The 22,355-nt window shown below is 39.4% G+C and overlaps 1 protein-coding gene across 1 annotated transcript; it reads right to left on the bottom strand.

The window, feature by feature from the left end:
* Positions 1 to 465: 465 nt before the first annotated feature.
* LOC138878214 (uncharacterized) lies at positions 466 to 8,889 on the bottom strand. The gene is made up of 9 exons (XM_070157880.1): positions 8,137 to 8,889; positions 7,547 to 7,977; positions 7,287 to 7,419; positions 5,933 to 6,379; positions 5,409 to 5,737; positions 5,115 to 5,289; positions 2,734 to 2,812; positions 2,673 to 2,677; positions 466 to 1,053 (listed from the first exon to the last, which is right to left on the bottom strand). The coding sequence occupies exons 1-9, from the start codon at positions 8,887 to 8,889 to the stop codon at positions 466 to 468; spliced, it is 2,940 nt and encodes a 979-aa protein (XP_070013981.1).
* Between the last annotated feature and the right edge of the window lie 13,466 nt (positions 8,890 to 22,355).

Here is a 22,355-nt window from a genome sequence, read left to right as displayed (position 1 = left end):
TATGACAGTTGAGAGACCGTGCTAGAACCACGGAATTCGGGAATGCCTAACACCTTCTCCCGGGTTAACAGAATTCCTTATCCGGATTTCTGGTACGCAGATTGTAATATGGAGTCATTCTTTTCCTCGATCCGGGATTAAAATTGGTGACTTGGGACACCCTAAATCTCCCAAGTGGCGACTCTGAAATGAATAAATAAATCCCGTTTTGATTGTCCTTTAATTGGAAAAACTCCCCTGTACCCTCTCGGGTACGGAAAAAGGAGGTGTGACAGTATTACAATGCACAATATATTCTAACAAAGTGTCTAATAACTTTATGAATGAACCTAATATAAGTCATTCAGAGTCCAACTTTATTGATCCAATGATCACAAATAATACATGAAAAACAAAAAGTGTGCACTGTCATGTATATCAAAATAAACATAATGTCTAGACAAACTGTTAGAGAGCAAAGAAAAACTAAATTGAGCTACTAAGCCTCATATGGGTTACATGATCCTTGAAAATATTAGCCGGAAGACCTTTAGTCATAGGATCAACAATCATCAAAGTAGTACTAACATGCTCAAAATTCACATCTTGCTTTTTCACATAGTCTCTAACCATCAAGTACTTTATGTCGATGTGCTTGCTTCGGCTGCCACTTTTATTGTTCTTAGAGAAGAACATTGCAGCTGAATTGTCACATAAGGTTCTCAATGTCCTTGAAATGGAATCGACAATCCTAAGACCAGAAATAAAGTTTTTCAACCATAACGCCTGTGATGTAGCTTCATAGCATGCTATAAATTCAGCTTTCATTGTGGATGTTGCAACAATGGTCTGTTTGACACTTCTACAAGACACAACACCTCTAGTAAGGAGGAAAATGTATCTTGAAGTAGATTTACCAATGTCTTTGTATCCACCCAAATCAGAGTCTGAATATTCAATCACCTCCAATGAGTCAGAGTATTTGTATGCAAGCTTAAAATCCTTGGTTCCTTGCAAGTATCTCAAGACCCTTTTGCCAGCTTTCCAATGATCAAGACCAGGGTTATTTGATATCTGCCAAGCATTTCTACCGCAAAAGCAATATCAGGTCTAGTAAAGAAATGTGCATACACAAGGCTCCCAACAAGCGAAACATAGAGAATGTCTTTCATTTTCTCCTTTGGAGTGTGCAACATAGAGCCATGGTGAATTCTTGCAGAACGAGGAGTCAATGGCCTACTTTGGAGATCCAGCCCTCGATGCTAGGATAGTTTGTTGATAACACCCAACTATGCCTTTTAAAGGACAAAGCGGTCGCTGCAAATATAATCCGGTTTTAAGTTTGGAATCGAATCCTCAAGGAACTAACCTATCTATTACACTCTTCGGCAATGTTATTATCAACTCAATCAATCTCTAGATGCAAGATTTTTGATCAATAAAGATTGAGTTTTTGTTTAACTACTTCAACTACTATTAAAAACAATAGTAAGCTAAAACAAAGATAATTCAATAGTAAAAAGGTCTAGAGCAGTAATTTCCCCAATTGCTAGTTTAGGTCTTGACTCTTCCGCTATAATCTCGCTGTAATATTCTATGAGGATTAAGAGTTATGGGCTATCGTAATTATCTCTCGATCAACTACAATAATTTACTAGAGCATTCTCTCGAACTACTCTAGTTGACAATAGTTATGCAACTCTAAATTATGCCACCAAAGTTTTATTATCTCTAAACCCACTTTTAAGTTCAAGTAATGAATCTCTTCAATTACCCAAAAGTGGTGTTGTTCAACAGCTATCTAACCTAATATTCTTTCTCAAGCAATATAAGGTAATTAGACACGATTAATCAAGGGCTCATTTAATTAATCACCATACAAAACGTAGTAGAACAATCATATCATAAATCCGGCTCGATTATAACAACTTGAGTCAAAACTTCAACCAACAATTGGTTCCATCAACCCTAGATAAGTGTTTAGCTACTCATAACAAAATAAGAGAAAACTACTAAATTGTTCATAATGTAAAATTGCAAGAATTAAAAGGAGATAAAAAAACGCTAATGTTTGGTTGATCTTCTCACTCTTGTTCTTGCCTCCAAAAGTAGTCTAAAAATTAGCTTAGAATCAAGTTGGACGAGTTTCTAAAGCTTATGAGGGTTTTACAAAAGTTTCCCCGAAATTACACTTTGGTCCTCAAACTTCCAGCTGCGTGAACAGTGCACTGCGGTCGCGGCCAACCGCGGTGAAAGATGACCTTTATGCCTCACTTCATTAACCTGCCGCAGTCCACCGCGGTCGCGGTGGCCTTCTTGCCCAGACTATTTTTTGCTTATTTGTGCTCGGGTACTTCTCGAGTGGGTGTTATCTTCACATTATCGCCTCCAAAACACTCCATGTTGCTTCCTCTCATATAATATTCCCTGTGGCACAAAAGAACACTATTTAGAGCATTTTGTTGGCAATTTATTTATAAAATAACAACAAAGTATGGTCATCTTAAGGTGTAAATGTCAACTATATAGCCTACTATCAACACTCCACACTTAAATTATTGTTAGTCCTCGAGCAATCCACCACACTCCATCAAAAATTCCTTCCCTAATCTTTTCCCTTAACGATTCACACCATGAACATTTTTACAAAAGTTGCACCTAGAAGTGAACAACCTTTACCTCAAGAGTCAAACCTTCTCTGCCATGCAACATTAGCACTTACTCAAACCATCCTATACAAGAGTCAAAACTTACCTTTCCTTTGTGAATCATATGCCTTCACATCACACCAGAGAGTAGTTCCACATATAATGATAATTAGAACAAGTGGGAACTAAGATAGACAAAATTCGCTCACTCTCAGAAAGAACATTCACATGCCACAAAGATGCACCATAGGCTTGCCCGTAGTGTAATACTCTACTAATTGAGCCCAATAAGTCTAAGATCAATAGGACTTTACTTGGTTGTAATGTAGGCTAAGGGATGGGTAGGATATATTTAGATATAGTGACTAACCTCCCTAAACACTTTTAATACAGTTACATTAAACTTAAAGATCATAGTTGTGCCAACCAAACACTCCACCTCATTTGTTTAAAACATCCCCATCCATTAGGTGCAATTTGTACAAGCCACCACTTATCAACCACTATAATTATTTATAACCCATATATATATATATATGTGTGTGTGTGTGTTTTCCCGTGGTGCTTTTTCTTTTATGCTTCAAAGTTCCACACCTTTTCTCTATCTTAATGGTTCCACTCAAAAACCAAACCACCACCCCACACTTTAGCTTTTGCATATTTTCACTACTATTCAAGTGCTTATTGGGAGGTAAAAGGGTTCAAACAGCAGGTTATTCAAATAATTGGGTAAGGTTTGCAATGTGGTTGCCAAAGAAATAGGCTTATAGGCTCAACAGGGTTAACTAAGATGTATTGCCTTCAGGTGAGTTTATTTTATATGCTTGGCTCAACAAAGAAATGCCTATATCACTTCTAAAACTGAAAGAGACTACTATTTCGCTTTGCAAACACACAGGGTAAGTTCTAGGCATCAAATATGAAACATGGAACACAGTAAAACTCACACACACATGGCACATGACCCACTCCAGATTGGTTTATCAAGACAGTCTCTTTTGAGCGTTCAAGTTAGAAACAAACGTACAAATTAAGACACTCTAATAGGATTCAACCAATGAAGCTAGGCGTTATACTCTAGTGTCTATTGTGCTCAAGTGTATCAACGCTAAGGGTTTTCCTTCGAATTTAGCTCGCAACCCATTAGTCCTAATTTAAAAACTAAAAAGAACCAAAATAAACAAAAACTACCTATACCCGGTTCAAACTAAACCCTTGGAAAAGAACCGTGGCCCAAAGAAAAACCAAGGGGGAGTTACTACACTACCTAAAAATAAAATAAAAAATCTTTTTGGTGTTTTCTCTAGACTAACTTCCCTCAAGAACATTGTCTAAAGGATCCGTCATCAGGAAGAGTCTACATATTCCATTTTTTTTCGACTTAGTCCCTCAAGAACCCCACCGAAAGAGATCCGTCGTCGGGACAAGTCACTTACTATTTTCACTTACCTAATTAACTATTACTCTAACACTAAAGAAATCAAAGCAGAACAAAACAAAGAACATCAAACAGTCCATTATTACAATTACAAACATACAATGAAGTATCCCCTACCCCAAACTTAAAATAAAGACATATCTCCATGGCTTAAAAATTTAAAGAGCAGTGAGGTAAAGGAACTTCCCTAAAGGATCACTCCTGATTGGAGACTGTGTCTGGGTTGACGTTCAGGCGCGACCCAGAGCTCTCAACCAGCCCAAGAATTTCTTCTCCGACTTCACTTGCCTCTCAGCTTGGACCACCGCGGTCGACCGCGGTAGGTTACCAAATCGGAGGCAGAATGATGTGGTTTTACCGCGGTCCACCGCGGTCGTAGTGAGAGTTAAAACCTGAGGCAGAATACTTGCCTTCTACCGCGGTCCATCGCGGTCGCGGTGCTAACAATGATCTTTTTATTTTTTTTAGTTACAAGCACAATACTAACAACAATATCCATGGGTTGCCTCTCACGCAGCGCTTGATTTAACGTCGTGGCACGACACAAGCATTTGATCATCACTCCTCATTCGTGTACTGGGGCTCTTCCAAATTGATTACTACTCTATCCCCTTTTTCTTCAGCCATTCCAAGGTAATATTTCAACCTTTGCCCATTTATTGTGAACTTGTTTGTCCCATCTTATGATTCAATCTCTACAGCTCCACTTAACAACAATTGCACCACTCTGAAGGGTCCTGACCATCGGGACCTTAACTTACCTGGGAACAATCTCAATATCGAGTTGTATAACAACACTAGATCTCCGAGTTTGAAGTATCGATCCAAGATGTGCTTATCATGCATTAATTTCATCCTTTCTTTGTATAATCTAGCACTCTCAAAGGTCGGGAACCTGAATTCCTCTAGCTCATGTAACCCAGTGATTCTGTTAGTACATGTTGTCTCCATGTCTAAGTTTAACTGTCGCAATGCCCAAAGTGCTTTATGCTCTAGCTCAACTGTGAGGTGGCATGCCTTGCCAAACACCAACTTGTACGGTGACATACCAATTGGGGTTTTGAAGGCTTGCGGTACGCCCACAATGCATCATCCAATTTCTTTGCCCAGTCAGTCCTTGTTGCATTCACTGTTTTTGTGAGGACACCTTTAATCTCCCTGTTGGACACTTCAACTTGCCTGCTCGATTGTGGGTGGTACGGGGTGGTCACTTTATGACGAACTCTATATTTTTCCAATAGCCGTGCAAATGCTTTATTGCAGAAATAGGTTCCCCCATCACTGAGTATAGCTCTTGGGGTACCAAAATGCGTGAAAATGTTCTTCTTTAGAAAGCCTAGTACCCCCTTAGCATCATTGGCCGGGAAAGCCACTGCTTCGACCCACTTAGAGACATAGTCACTGCTACCAATATGTACTTGTTACCATACGAGCTGACAAATGGCCCCATCAAGTCAACCCCCCACATGTCAAAAATCTCCACTTCTTGAATTGTGGACATTGGCATCTCATGTCTATGAGATATTTTGCCAGTTCTTTGGCATTTATCGCAACTTTTAACCCAAGTATGGGCACCCTTGAACAGAGTAGGCCAGTACAAGCCTGACTCCAACACCTTAGCTACTTTCCGAATTCCTCCAAAATGTCCACCATATGGTGAAGCATGGCAAGCCTACAAAACAGAATGTTGATCTTTCTCGGGGATACACCGCCGGATCATGTTATCTACACATATTTTAAACAACAGAGGTTCATCCCAATAATAATACCGACAATCACGAAAGAACTTTTTCTTTTGTATTGAGGAGAGTTCATAAGGTACAATACCGCTTGCTAAATAATTAACAATATCAGTATACCAAGGTACCTCCTCCATTGTCATTGTCAGTAACTGTTCATCTGGGAATGTCTCTGTTATATCCTCAACCTCTACCTTCTTTTCAGCTCCTTCCAACCTTGAGAGGTGGTCAGCTACTTGGTTCTCTATCCCTTTTCGGTCACGTATTTCCAGATCGAATTCTTGTAACAGAAGAACCCAGCAAATCAAGCATGGCTTTGACTCCTTCTTTTCTATCAGGTACCTAATTGTTGCATGGTCAGTGTAAACAATAACTTTCGAGCCAATCAAATATGACCTGAATTTGTCGAATGCAAAAACAATAGTCAACATCTCCTTTTCTGTCACAGTGTAATTGAGTTGTGCATCGTTTAGTATTCTACTTGCATAGTAAATCGGGTGCATCAGTTTATCCTTTCGCTGCCCCAAGACTGCTCCTATGGAATAATCACTTGCGTCGCACATAAGCTCAAATGGCTGCTCCCAGTTGGGTGCAACAATGATGGGTGCAATCACCAATTACTTCTTCAGCTCCTCAAATGACAACCTGCAATCATTAGAAAACACAAAGGGGTGATCCTTTTCAAGGAGTTTGCATAATGGGTTAGCAATTTTGGAGAAATCTTTTATGAATCGCCTGTAGAACCCGGCATGCCAAAGAAAACTTCTCATCGCCTTGACTGAAGTGGGCGGTGATAGTTTTTCAATCACGTCAACCTTATCATGGTCGACCTCAATTCCTTTACTGGACACTCGATATCCCAGGACTATCCCTTCCTGTACCATAAAATGGCACTTCTCCCAGTTCAACACTAAATTTGTCTCCACACATCTTTTGAGCACTCTTCTTAAATTGTGAAGACAGTCCTCGAATGAATCTCCCACCACGGAGAAATCATCTATAAAGATCTCCATAATATCCTCCACCATGTCTGTGAAAATAGCTAACATGCAAAAGTCAAAGATGATCTCCATAATATCCTCCACTATGTCTGTTAAAATGTCGCTGGTGCATTGCAAAGCCCAAAAGGCATTCTCCAAAAGGCGAAGATGCCATACGGACAAGTGAAGGATGTTTTCTCTCTATCTTTGGGGTTATTGATATCTAATTGTACCCCGAATATCCATCCAAGAAGCAGAAGTGTGATCGCCCGGCCAGCCTGTCCAATATTTGGTCAATAAAAGGTACGAGAAAGTGGTCCTTCCGGGTGGTTGTGTTCAATTTTTGGTAATCCATGCAAATCCGCCATCCCATGACTGTACGAGTTGAGATCAACTCATTGTTCTCTTTTTGCACAACAGTCATTCCCCTTTTTTCGGCACACATTGGACAAGGCTGACCCAATTGCTATCGGAGATGGGGAAGATGATTCCCGCATCTAACCATTTGATCACTTCCTTCTTTACTACCCCTTTCATGTTCAGGTTCAGCCTTCGTTGATGTTCTATGGAAGGTCTGTGTCCTTCTTCCAAGAGAATCTTGTGCATACAAAAGGCTGGGTTGATACCCTTTATGTCTGTCATGGTCCAGTCAATGGCAGTCTTGCTTTCCTGCAGTACCTGTAAGAGCTGTTCTACCTGCACATCTAGCAACTCGGATGATATAACAACAGGAAAAGTAGAATTGAGACCTAAGAAACATACCTTAGGTGAGCTGGGAGCAGCTTCAACTCCAGCTTGGGTGGTTCCTCTACTGATGGCTTTGCTGGAGGTGTAGCCCTTTTTTCTAATTCAAGGGACTCAAACTGAGGTTCCCTTTTCCAGAATCCTTGGCCTTCAAGTGCCATGACCCTCTCAGCTAACCCTTCACCATCCATTTCTTCTAAATTTATCAGACATTCCTCCAATGGATTTTTAGCAGTCAGGGTCACATCATCTTCTTGCAGGATCGCATCCACTGCCTCCACTAGAGAGCAATTAGCATATTCACTGGGTCTGCTCATAGATTGCTGAATATTGAATATGACTTCTTCATCATTCAGTCTCATTTTTAATTTTCCAGTCTCACAATCGATCAAAGCTCTCCCAGTGGCCAAAAATGGGCTACCTAAAATGATAGGTATCTCCTCATCTACCTGACAATCCAGAATAAAAGAGTCTGCAGGGAACACGAACTTCCCCACTTACACCAACACATCATCAAGAATCCCAGTAGGCCTTTTTACCGTGCGGTCAGCCTACTGCAGCAGGATCGAAATCGGTCTAGCTCTGCCAATGCCCAGTTTGGTGTATACAGCCAGAGGCATCAAATTTATGCTGGCTCCCAAATCACATAATGCCTTTGCAAAGGCGTAACTCCCAATCGTGCATGGAATAGTGAAGCTACCTAGGTCAGACATCTTTTGAGCCATCGGTCTGGTCACTACTGCGCTGCAGGTCTGCGTTAGAGTCACTGTGTATAGGTCCTGAAAATCAAACTTCTGTAACAGTAGCTCTTTCATCATCTTCGCATAACCTGGCATCTCCCTCAAGGCATCCATCAAATGAATATTCAATTGAATTTGACGCAGTATCTCCATGAATTTCTTGTATTGATCTTCCTTCTTTTGTTTTACCAGTGTTTGAGGGAATGGTGCATGTATCACCCTTTGTGCACTGCTTATTGGCTTCTCTCTGTTGGGGTCCTGTGGCACAAGAGGCACCACCTGTTCTGCAGCTTGTTCATTTACCTTAGCCTTACCCTTTTCATCTTGACCCTGTTCAACCACCACTTCAGTCAGATTTGTTGGTTCATCTACCTCTAGTGGAATTGGAGTGGCTGGCGTAGTCTCTATGCTGGCTTGTGCAACATCCTGCTCTTTGTCTAAATCTCTCCCATTCCGGAGACTTACTGCCATCAGCTGATTCAGGTTTTGCTCCTTGGGGTTAATATTTGTATCTGCTGGCAATGTACCTTGGGGGCGGTTGTTTAAAGCCATAGACAACTGCCCCAACTGAGTTTCAATGTTCTTTATAGCTGAATCATGTACTGCCAACTTTTCTTGCATCTTACCATTTGTCCTAATAAGTTGCTAGAGCATCCCCCTGATCTCTACCATGTTGTTATCTTGCTGCTGAGGAGGTGACTAATATGTCAACTATTGCTGGTTCTGCTGTGGGTAGCCTGTTGTCTCTGGTGGTATGGCACCATTTGGCCTTGAGCTTACATGCCCCCAGGCTAAGGCATGTTGGGTCTGTATTGCTGATTTGGTACCGGTCTCCACTGTTGTCCTCCTTGTCTCTGACCTCCAAAGTTTTTAACATAATTCATATCTTCCCTTGCCCCTTGATTTTACCTTCTCCGCTCCATGAACACACATAAGATTGATTAACATAGGGTGTACACAGTACTCCATTTGTCGTGTCAACAATATGCACCTGTTTGGTACCCATCTCATCTATCTTCTTCGTCAAAATACTCATATGGGTCATGAGTGTGGCCATGTTCTCTGCATGCAAATTATTTGGGTCAAGAGGAACTGAATGCACTATGGGTGCCAGTATTGTACCTCTAGTCATCCACCCCGAGTTCTGGGACATCTTGTCAAGAAGGACTTTGCACTCGGTGAATGTCTTACTCAAAAATGCACCTCCAGTTGAAGCATCCACATTGGCCTTTAGTTTGTTAGCTAACCCCATGTAAAACCTCTGGCCAAGCATCTGGTCTAGAATGCCATGGTAAGGACACTTCACCAGTATCCCTTTGAATCTTTCCCAAGTTTCTTGCAAGGTCTCAGTCGGCTGCTGCTTGTACTGCAATATTTCATCAATTTGCCTTGCAGTCTTGTTGGGCGGGTAGAACTTATTCAAAAACCGCTTTACTAATTCCTCCCATGTGACAATGGAATTGATTGGGAGCAAATTCAGCCAAGTCTGAGCTTCCCTAATCACAGAGAACGGGAACAGTAATAGCTTGATAGCTTCTGGGGTCACATTTGGCTGCCTTTGAGTCACACAAATTGATAGAAAATTTTTCAAATATTGCTAATGGTCTTCATTGTGTGACCCGGAGAACAATCCTTTATTCTACAGCAGATGCAGCATGTTGTTGGTGATCTGGAATGTCTCCGCTTGAATTGCGGGTACAACTATGGCAGTTACCAGGTTGTCAGCTGTGCGTTGAGCCCAATCATAAAGTGCAGCTTCTGGCACAAGAGGTGACACCACTCTGACATTTGGGTCAGCTGGCTCATTCCTAATATTTTCGTTGATGTTCTCTACGTCACCCATGTCAAATTCAAGCTGGTATGGTTGTTGTGATTGTTGGATCCTCCTGTTGGCACGGTTCAATGCCCTGAATATTTTCTCGAGGTCTGAAAGTCCTTCAAGCAGTTCCCAGTCCTCGAAGAATTTTTAGGCATACACCTGAATTCCACAAGAGTTCAAACGTTAGAATTTCAATGAAAATTGTTTAACACCTTTAAAATTTGATTTGAACTAATAATTTTAACACTACTTCTAAGTTGTAATAGACAACACCGTTAGTTCCCCGGCAACGACGCCAAAATTTGATAACGTCCAACTATGTCTTTTAAAGGACAAAGCGGTCGCTGCAAATATAATCCGGTTTTAAGTCCGAAATCGAATCTTCAGTGAACTAACCTATATATTACACTCTTCGGCAATGTTATTATCAATTCAATCAATCTCTAGAAGCAAAATTTTTGATCAATAAAGATTGGGTTTTTGTTTAATTACTTCAAATACTATTAAAAACAACAGTAAGCTAACAAAGATAATTCAATGGTAAAAAGGTCTAGAGCAGTGATTTCCCCAATTGCTAGTTTAGGTCTTGACTCTTCCGCTATAATCTCGCCGTAATACTCTACGAGGATTAAGAGTTATGGGCTATCGTAATTATCTCTCGATCAACTACAATAATTTACTAGAGCATTCTCTCGAACTACTCTAGTTGACAATAGTTATGCAACTCTAAATTATCCCATCAAAGTTTTGTTATCTCTAAACCCACTTTTAAGTTCAAGTAATGAATCTCTTCAATTACCCAAAAGTGGTGTTGTTCAACAGCTATCTAACCTAATATTCTTTTTCAAGCAATATAAGGTAATTAGACACGATTAATCAAGGGCCCATTCAATTAATCACCATACAAAACGTAGTTGAAAAATCATATCATAAATCTAGCTCGGTTATAACAACTTGAGTCAAAACTTCAACCAACAATTGGTTCCATCAACCCTAGATAAGTGTTTAGCTACTCATAACAAAATAAGAGAAAACTACTAAATTGTTCATAATGTAAAATTGCAAGAATTAAAAGGAGATAGAAAAATGCTAATGTTTGGTTGATCTTCTCACTCTTGTCCTTGCCTCCAAAAGCAGTCTAAAAATTAGCTTAGAATCAAGTTGGGCGAGTTTCTAAAGCTTATGAGGGTTTTCCAAAAGTTTCCCCGAAATTACACTTTGGTCCTCAAACTTCCAGCTGCATGAACAGTGCACCGCGGTCGCGGCCAACCGCGGTCGACCGCGGTGAAAGCTGACCTTTCTGCCTCACTTCATTAACCTGCCGGGGTCCACCGCAGTCGCGGTGGCCTTCTTGCCCAGGCTATTTTTTTGCTTTTTTGTGCTCGGGTACTTCTCGAGTGGGTGTTTTCTTCACATTATCGCCTCCAAAACACTCCATGTTGCTTCCTCTCATATAATATTCCCTATGGCACAAAAAAACACTATTTAGAGCATTTTGTTGGTAATTTATCTATAAAACAACAACAAAGTATGGTCATCTTAAGGTGTAAATGTCAACTATATAGCCTACTATCACTTGTCCCCCTGAGTTGCTCTTACCACAAAGACCTTATCTCTACAGGCCTTTCACTTGGGATGAGTATAAGAAAGCTACTTATTCCAGGAACTTGGAGACACTCGTCTACACTTCTTTAGGGTACAATCAGATCTTTGTGAATGAAGGAAAAAACATGGGGCTTGAATGGTTGTGTACATCCCCAAAGGGGAGTTTTTTTCCACCTATTTCCCCTCCGTTTTTGGCTTAACATATTTTTAACTATTTCCTAGGAGTACTAGCTTTAATGAAAAAATGAATTTGGCTTTCTCTTGTACTTTGATGAAGGTAAATGGAACTTTATTTCGGAAGCTCGATTAGCACTACGGTTTCCACTTTCAAACAAACTCGTCAATAAACTCATTTCAATAAAACCATTTTGAATATTTGCGAAGGAAGCTTTGGATTAATGATAAAGTTGTCTCCGTGTACTCTACAGGTCATGAATTCGAACTATGGAATTAGTCACTGAACGAGACCTTGCATGAACACGAGATACATCATGAAACGGGTTGTTCTACCCTTTTGCCCATTTGTGAATAATGTTGCAAGCAACTACGAAGTTATGATTCTCTGGTTTCATGACATATGCGTTCGAGCCAAAGAGTAAGTGAAAAAAGATCAATAGTCAATACTAAACACGTTTAGGTCCGATTTGTTAAAGACAATGAAATGAGTGCTGGTGACAGGGTTGCAGGGGTTAAGGCGCTAGGCAATAGCAAGCTTGGGAATAAAAATAAACTTTTAATCCAACATTGACAAAGAATATTAACTTCAAATCAGAAACTTTATTGATGGATGTCGCCTACCAGTGTCTTATTCTGATTTAATCAAAGGTACCATTGTTGAACTGAAGCACATACACAGAGCCTATGCATCGCAATATTAACAAGAACGTACCTTCAGCCATTGTTGTTCTAGCGTTGCAAGGAATTGCCTTTGAAACCATTAGCAGAAAACCTAGAGCCTTCTAGCATATGCCTATCGTAGGATGCCAGACTGATGGAGTCACATGTGTATTTATAGGTAGGCTAGGGACTCTTAAGCAAATACTTTAGCCCTAGAGACTTCTCCATAAATTATAATTACCCTAGGTACTCCTAATATATGGTAATTACTTTGCATCAAAGAAACTACCATATATGCACAACTATAAATATTATCTAATATATTATTTCCTTTGGAAGACAAGGAAAAGTGTGCACTGTCATGTATATCAAAATAAACATAATGTCTAGACATACTGTTAGAGAGCAAAGCAAGACTAAGGCCTCATTTGTTTGTACTTAATGGAGGTCTGAATCTGAATCATTCAGATCTAGCCCACTAAGTGCATTTGTTTTTTAAATCTTAACCCTAATTATTCAGATCCAGCCCATTAAGTCTATTTGTTTTATCTCTCTTAAAAGCTCTTAATAGGTCTGAAAGGATCTTATTCGGGCAGATCCATAATAGAGTCCTACTAGCGTTCAGACTCTTTGGAAAAAACGATACTACGTTATTTTTGCAAAGATTCGCTCAACGATAAGGCTTTATTTTTGCAAAGTTTCACGCTTTCTTAATCGTCTGTGTTTAACCAAAAATGTGATTCTTTGGTCAAAGCTAAAGATAAATAGAAATTCGGGCTACTGATAATCAGGAGACGAAAAAGAAATAATAGACTTTTTGAGAATGACAAATAAGCAGTAAATAGGTTTGTATTCCAATGTAATGTTTATGATATCCTCTGTCCTTACAAATGACGAGACCTCCTCTTTTTATAGTTGATTCTAAGTAAAGGAGTAATACCTTAGTCTTAATGAGATAATTATGAGCAATAAATGACATTAAATAAGACGTTACACAATCATTCCTATTTAATACCAATTCTCTAACGTATTGGGTATTTAATATTGAATTTGGACTCCTTTTCGTCATCATATCCATGTCTTCAATGCCTTCTGATCTCTTGGCTTTAAATGACCTAAATAGGTACGAAGCTTGTATTATTCGAATTGCCTCTCGTGCCTATTTAGCTTTTCTTTCCCCGTATCTGTTGTCACTCGTGCCTCTTAACTGATCATCATGTTTTGACCATTCCTCGTGTCATGCCACGTCACCTTCAATGTAAATTCAGTTTTTTCCCAATACAGATAGTCCCCCTACTTTCCATTTATTTATCAATTAAATATCTGGGAAGTGGATCTTCATAAAAAGGGAATTTTTGCCATAATTAATTCTATGACAATACTGATGCTTCAATTGGCCCTTCTAATTAATGCTTTGCACATGTGTCACTTTCTGATTGGTTCTGCAATTCTGCACCCTTTTTTCAAGGCTTCTTTATTCCCACTATTCACGAAGTGATAGTTGCCTTTATTATAGGCTTTCCGTCATTACACTTCTAAGTTTGACGGTTGTCATTATAAACATATTTAACCCTCTTTATTTTGTCTTCTTCTTCTTCATAGACCTTCAACAAGCAATTTATTATTCACTTTTGCTTTATTTCCCCTTTAGTTCATCCTTATTCAACAATGTCATCTCCAAACCCTAACCCTAGAAAAGTTTCAATTCTAGATCACTTCCCCAATGCCCCCGTAAGACATAGGAGAGGCAGAGGAGGTAGGCCTCAGAGCTTGAGCCTAGGATCCACTCGTGGTGATTCATCTGGTTCTGCTTCTTCATCTTCTGGTATTAGGAGTTCTATCCCAAAGACCCCTTCTTCTAAAGGTAAAGAACTTTTTGAACCTACTCAGGAACCTTTAGTTGAAGAAATCGTACCCAATGATTTATCTTTTGGGAATGATAGAAGATCTCTCCAAGAACAAGTTAAAAATTTAGAAAAAGTTGACACCTATCCTTCTTTAATAACTGAACTTGTGATTCCTACTGTTAGGAAAGATTGTAATTGGAGAGATAATCTTCGTATGATGATTCCTGCCCCCAACCAGAGAATTTCTTCTTTCAGAATTGGATTCTCTTTCGTTTATACTTATCCCTTTACTTTGGGATTTAATCTTGCCATTGATCCAGTTATACTTGAATTTTGCTGCTTTTTCAAAATTTGCTTAGCACAAGTAGGTCCTCTTGTTTGGAGAGCTGTGGCTTGCTTAAGGTATTTGTCTACCAAAGCCAATGTTAATTTTACCTTTTCCCATCTTATTCACCTATACCACCCCAAATTATTCCGCCATGGAGTTTTTACCTTGACTGCAAGAAGCAAGAAGGTTTTGGTAAACCTCGAAGATGACAAGGATCGAGGGTGGTATTGTCGTTACGTTGCTGTACGTACGGTGAATTTGTTGGGTGAAACAAACATTCCCTTCCCTGAGAAGTGGAATTTTGCACGTAAATTTTTCTTTATCTTACCGTATCTACTTTTTAAGAATTTTTATTTCTTTTCTAATCTCGTCTTTTTTTGGCTTTTTGTAGCAACCATGGGAGATGTGGAACACGTTCCTAACTTCCGTGGTTGGGTAGATTCAATTTTGAAGATTGCGCCTATGGAGGCGAGAACTTGGAAATCAATTTCTCTTTTGAATGGTTGGAAAGTGAAGTCCCATGGTATGTATTTCCTTATGCTTTGCCGTATATTGAATTCTTTCTTATTTTAATTCTTTATCCCTATTTTTATCAGGATTTGGTATCAGGGGTATGACAGCTGAGGTAGCTGTTGTCATTCGAGCGTCTTCAACCGCTTCACTTGATTTGGAAAAGACTCGGGACACGCGACCAAAAAGAAAAGTTGTAGAAGAAAGTTCTGAGAATGAGGAAGAAGAGAATACCTCTTTGATAGCTAGGCCAAGAGCCAGGAGATGCGTCATTGATGGAGATGAAGTTGAAGATGCTCCTACTCGAGCCTCTATCTCCGAGCCTGTTCAAATCCTTTCTGATGAGGATTCCACTCCAAGAGGCTCTAATGAATCAATTCGACGTCTCTTTGTTAGTGGTTTTGAGAGTGGAGAGTTTGGACCAGTTCTTGGTGAAACTCCCCTCTCTTCTTCTATTCCCATTTCTTCTATTCCTTTGACAACCACGAGTATTTCTTTGCCTATTTTATCGACTCCTATTTCTTTACTTGTTTTGGTTCCCATATCTGCTCCTACTGTCCCTACTTTGACTCCCACAGCTCCCATTGTTTTTACCTCTTTTACTACTCTTCCTTCCATTGTCCCCCCTCACTCTATTCAGCATACAGAGGCGGGTTCTAGCAGCAAAGGCATGGCTGAGAAGTGTTACTCTTGAAGTTCCTGCCCATCATAGCCTTTTGAGAAAGACTGGTGGAGCTGATGTTTGGCTCGAGCCTCTAATCGGAGATATTGAGAAGAAGAAGATGGAGAGCCACAGTTGCTTGACTCTAATGAATGACATAGTTCATTCTACCTTGAAGGTACTTCTCTTTTAACTTACAAGTTTTTTTATATCTCTCTATATTCCCACATTTGATGCCTTTCCCTTATAGGCTAATCTTATTGGTACTGAGTTAATGGGAAGAATCTCCACTCTAGAGAAGAAGGATCGAGAGTCTACGAAGGCTATCTCTGAGGCTAGGAGAATAGCCGAGGAAACCCAGCTTGAGGTAGCAAACTGGAAGGAGCAGTTTGAGAATGCTCAGGGGACCATAGAGGAGTTGCAAGAAAGTAGAAATCACCTGGAGCAGCAAAAGCGTGGTTTGACTTCTGAGCTAGCAATTGCCAAGGCTTCTTCAAACCAATTTGAAAAAGATAAGGAGCTTTTGGAGTACTCATTTTCAGAACAATTATCAAAGGCCAGTGAAGAAATCAGAGAGCTTAAGGCACTTGTGGAGAAGAAAGAAGAATATGCAGGGGAGTTAGTGCAAAGCTTGACTCAAGCTCAGGCTGACTTAAGGATCTCCTCTGACGAGATACGTGCTTTGAAGAGTTCTCATGCCTCCCTTGAAGCTTCCCTTGATTCCCACTTAGCTGAACACCAGATATTGAAGAACGATCTTGCTATGTGGGAAAGGGAGTATGGACTTCTTGAGGAGAACTTCAACATAGAGGTAAGTTGGGCTTTTCTAAAATCTCGCCGTGATGCTTTGATGGAAGCTACTCAAGAAAACTTTGATTTGCAATCTGAATTAGCCAAAGTCTTAGACACTGTTGAAAAAAGCCAACAACCAGTTGATACTCCTTCTCCTGCACTTGGAACTCCTGGGGCAGAAGAGCTTTTAAATGAAGAAGTGGCTACTGCGGTAATTGGAGTTGCAATTCCGGCTCCCGAGGGTGAAACTTCTATGACACAGTCCATGGAAGCTGAAGCTCCCATGACTCTTGCTTCCCTTGGTGATTTTAACACTCCAGGCCCAGTTGAAACCACTCATATTGTTGCTCCCTCAGAAGTTGTTACCGTGCCTGTGACTGCCCCTGAAAATGAGATTGCAACTTCTGATGTTCCAACCCCTTGAGTAACTAGTTGAATGTATGTGCTAACCCCTTCAATTGGATGATGGTTTTATCCCTTAGTTTTTAAGGGATTTTTTGGTGAAAGTCCCCAGTTATCATAATGGGGCACTTGTATAAACTTTTATTGACTAAGTTTCTACTTAGTCTTTTTAATTATATTAAGAAGTTTTGTTAGTACTTCAATGTGTTCTATTCTTGCCTTTTCCTTACTTATTTAGGACTTATAGAATAGTTTAGCATTTTTATCCTTTGAAAATGCTTTATGATTCTTCTCATGACTTATTAACATGAGGCTTATAAAAGAGGGCCCTTTTATTTTATCGACACTTAATGAAGAAGACGTCTCAACTTCATAATGGTGTTATAATACGATGAAAGAAATAGGAATACACATGTTTTGTATGAAACAACTTTGACAAGTTTTTATTCATGAACTTTAACAAGTTTTTTGACTATTACATATATTAAAATACATCTATAACTTCCTCGTAACTATTTTTCTTGTAACAGATTTTTACATAATATAAAATAAACAAGGTTTTTCTTCATAACCTGTTTCAGTACACAGTCATGACCCTATCTTTATATGAAGAGTTTGAGAGGTGACTTCGTTTATGAGTTTGAGAGATGACTCTGTGGTTCTCATGGGAAAAATAGTATGATGAATGTCTTGTGTTTGTTGAACACGATGATGAATGCTGAAGACTTCGTAACTTTTTCTCAACACTTGCCTCTTTGTGGCCGACTTTTGTTCGATATTTGTATCTGTGTTTCTACACATATCTGTGTATAATATGTAGTCCCCCAAGTGTTTGAGCGGTGAAGTATAAAGCCTTGAGCACTTGTTTATTTCTTTCAATTTGGTCCTTTTCCTGAAACAGAAAAATATACGGGACTCGGAGGTGCGATTATAGATGAAGACTGCCTAACTCGTGTGTATTTCCATCAAATTAATTGTAACCCTAGGCTGGGAATTTTAGAGTACTCCATTTTGCCTTGCAGGTCGTGACTCATCATTTGGCACGAGTTAGGGTTTTTGCCTAGCATCTAAAATCGTTAGTAAAACTTAAATAATTCAAAAGAAAATTTTTAACATGGCGATACCTGACCGTGGGTACTTTCTCAAAAGTAATATCTCTCTAAATGGACGACATTCCAATGCGAGGGTAAAACTTTGCTGTCCATTGTCTCCAACTTGTATGCTTCTTTACCCGCAATGTCACGAACTCTGTATGGTCCTTCCCACGTTGGACTTAGCTTTCCTGAATTAGCAGTCTTTGTAGATTGAAACACCTTTTTAAGCACAAAGTCCTCAATTTTGAAAAATCTGAGGCGTGCTTTCCTATTGTAATATCGTTCAATTACTTGCTTTTGTGCTGCCATTCTTATCAATGCAGCTTCTCTTCTTCCTTTAAGCAAATCAAGGTTGACCCGCATCTCTTCATCATTAGATTCCTCCGTTGCCTGAACGTACCGTGTGCTCGGTTCACCTATTTCAACTGGAATTAAGGCTTCCGTACCATAAACCATTGAAAATGGTGTTTCTCCAGTGCTTGTTTTTGTCGTTGTACGATAAGCCCATATTACTCCAGGTAATATCTCAGGCCAATTACCTTTTGAATCTTGTAACCTCTTCTTCAAGTTATTGATAATGACTTTGTTTGTGGATTCCGCTTGTCCATTACCCACTGGATGGTATGGCGTAGATGTTATCCTTTTAATCTGCCAACTTTGAAGAAATTCTGTGATTTGAGCTCCTATGAATTGTGGTCCATTATCACACACGATCTCCTTTGGTGCTCCAAAGCGGCATATTATATTTCGCCATATGAAGTCTTTAACTTCCTTCTCTCGTACATGTTTAAATGCTCCTGCTTCTACCCATTTAGTGAAATAATCTGTGAGTACAAATAGAAACTTTACCTGACCCTTTGCTTGTGGTAGTGGACCTATGATATCCATTACCCATTTAATAAAGGGCCACGGGGCTATAACAGGGTGTAGTAACTCAGCTGGTCTGTGCATATTATTATCGTATCTTTGACATTTATCACATTTGGACACGAAGTTGTTTGCCTCTTCTTCCATCTTAGGCCAATAATATCCTGCTCGAATCAATGTTCTTACCAGTGACCTTCCCCCTGCGTGATTTCCATAATGTCCTTCGTGCACTTCCTTCGTCATATATTCTGTTTGAGAGGGTCCGAGACACCTTGCTAGTGGTCCACCGAACATCTTTTGATAAAGATTTCCTTGATACAAACAATATCGAGCGGCTTTTTTGTGAAGCGCGTGAGCCTTCCCTTTGTCATTAGGCACGGTTCCGTGCTGTAAAAAAGCAATAATTTCGTTTCTCCAATCCCATGTTAAATGATTAAAATTTACCTCATTCTTATCAGGTTCGAGAATGGAATGAAATAAATGTATGACTGAAGCATTTGCGTCATTTGCTACGTCAGCTGCAGATGCGAGATTAGCTAAAGCATCTGCTTCCACATTCTCATCTCTTGGGATCTGCATTACCTTCCAAGTTTGGAATTGCTTTATTAGTTCCCGTACCTTTTCGAGATATTCTTGCATTCGAGTTTCCCTGGCTGTATAAGTCCCCAGCATTTGATTGACCACGAGTTGAGAATCACTCTTGATTATAATTTGTGTTATGCCGAGTTCTCTTGCCAATTCTAAACCTGCAATTACAGCCTCGTACTCTGCTTCATTGTTAGTTATAGAATGACATTTTATAGCTTGCCTAATAGTTTCACCCGTAGGTGGTATGAGAACTATACCCAGACCTGCTCCTTTTACATTATATGAACCATCAGTGAATAAAATCCAAGTCCCCGGGTTTGCACCATTAAAAACTTGTAATTCTTTTTCTGCTTCTAAATGCACCCCCTGGCTAAAATCAGCTATGAAATCGGCTAATACTTGAGATTTTATAGTAGTCCTAGGTTGATAAATGATTTCGTATTCACTTAATTCTATAGCACATTTTGCTAACCTCCCTGACAATTCATGTTTATGCAAAATGTTTCGAAGCGGAAAAGCATTAACTACAACAATAGGATGACATTGAAAATAAGGTCTTAATTTTCTAGATGCCATGATCAAAGCTAATGCTAATTTTTCTAGTTGTGGGTATCGTGTTTCAGCATCTAGTAAGGACTTACTTACATAATAAATAGGAGATTGTTTACCTTGGTCCTCACGGACTAAAACAGCACTTACCACAACTTCAGACACAACCAGATAGATGAGAAGCTTTTCTCCCACCTTTGGTTTTGCCAATAATGGTGGTTTTGACAAATAAGCTTTCAAATTTCTAAGGGCTTGTTGACAATCTTCGTTCCATTCAAAATGATCTTTCTTTTTGAGTGCAGAGAAAAACTTAAAACACTTTTCTGAAGATTTGGAAATAAATCTCCCCAAAGCTGCAATTCTCCCCGTTAATCTTTGAACTTCCTTTTTATTAGTAAGGATATCAGGGATTTCTTCTATTGCTTTGATCTGAGAAGGATTTACCTCAATACCACGGTTAGAAACAAGAAAACCCAAAAACTTACCTGATGCAACTCCAAATGCACATTTTTCTGGGTTGAGTTTCATATTAAATTTTCGCAAAATTTCAAATGTAACAGATAGATGAGAAATATGATCATGAGACTGCTGGGTTTTGACGAGCATATCGTCTATATATACCTCCATTGTCTTTCCTAAATGTTCTTGGAACATTTTGGTGACCAACCTTTGATAGGTTGCCCCAGCATATTTGAGACCAAAGGGCATTACTTTATAACAGTAAGTCCCCCTGTTTGTGATGAAAGAAGTTTTTTCTTCATCACTAGGGTCCATTTTAATTTGGTTGTACCCTGAATATGCATCTAAAAAACTTAAAAGTTCATGTTCTGCAGTTGCATCAATTAATTGATCTATATGTGGTAAAGGAAAAGAATCTTTTGGACAAGCTTTATTAAGATCTGTATAATCTACACAGACTCGCCACTTACCATTTTTCTTAGGTACAACAACTGTGTTGGCTAACCAATTAGGGTACTTTACCTCGCGGATTGACCCAATTTTTAATAGCTTTTGGACCTCATCTTGAATCACCTGGTTTTTGAAAGCCCCTTGCTTTCTTTTCTTTTGCTTTATTGGTGTAAAGGATGGGTCTTCGTTTAATTTGTGAGTCATCACATCCGGTGGTATCCCTGTCATGTCAGCATGGGACCAAGCAAAACAGTCCACGTTAGATTTTAGAAATTCAATTAACATACCTCGCATGTTTGAGTTTAAATTAGCTCCAACATAAACTTTCCGTTCAGACCACTGCTCAAATAATATCACAACCTCGAGTTCTTCAATGGTTGTTTTGATATTTTCATTCTCCTCAGGTTCTTGAATTGTATCAGGTCTCGAGTCTAAATCTGTTTTCTCTTGCTCAGTTGAGGTTTGATTGCTGACACCTTCAACTGTTTCCTGTAATTGCTATTTTTCTTTGTTTACGGTGCTCGTATCTGTTACAACGTTGATACTCCTAGCTGTATGCTGATCCCCTCGAATTTGACAAATCCCCCACGGTGATGGAAATTTAAGAACTTGATGTAGAGTTGATGGAACAACATCCATATCATGGATCCAAGGCCTCCCCATGATCATATTGTAGGCCATTTCCATATCAACTACCTGAAATTTAGTTTCTTTAACAACACCTGCAACAAAAGTTGTTAGAACTACCTCTCCTTTTGTTACCACACTTGAATTGTCGAAGTCTGACAAGGTATGCGCCTTGGGTATCATGTTATCTTTATCTTGCATTTCATGTAATACCCTTAGTAGTATAATATTTACGGAACTCCCTAGATCAATCAAAACTCGTTTTACATTAGTATCATGTACAAGTAAAGATATTACCAGTGCGTCATTATGTGGGGTTATCACTCCTTCGGTATCTGCATCATCGAATGAAATAATTTCATTTTCTAAAACCTGCCGTACCCGTTTCCCATGTGTAATTGTTACTTTATAAACCTTGTTGGAAGCTGTGTAGGTTATGCCGTGAATATCTTCTCCCCCATTTATCACATTCACTGTTCTCTTGGGTGAAAGAGGCTTTGGAGGCTCTTGCCTATTTTTCATATAGGCTTGTTTACCTTTTTCACTAAATAACTCAGTGAGGTACCCTTGCTTCAATTGATGATCCACTTCGCTCTGCAAGAATCTACAGTCTGAAGTTTTGTGCCCGTGATCATTGTGGAATTCGCACTAA

This window comes from Nicotiana sylvestris, chromosome 9 (genome assembly GCF_000393655.2).
Source record: "Nicotiana sylvestris chromosome 9, ASM39365v2, whole genome shotgun sequence".
Classification (NCBI taxonomy): domain Eukaryota; kingdom Viridiplantae; phylum Streptophyta; class Magnoliopsida; order Solanales; family Solanaceae; genus Nicotiana; species Nicotiana sylvestris.
This window is presented reverse-complemented; position numbering and strand designations above follow the sequence as displayed.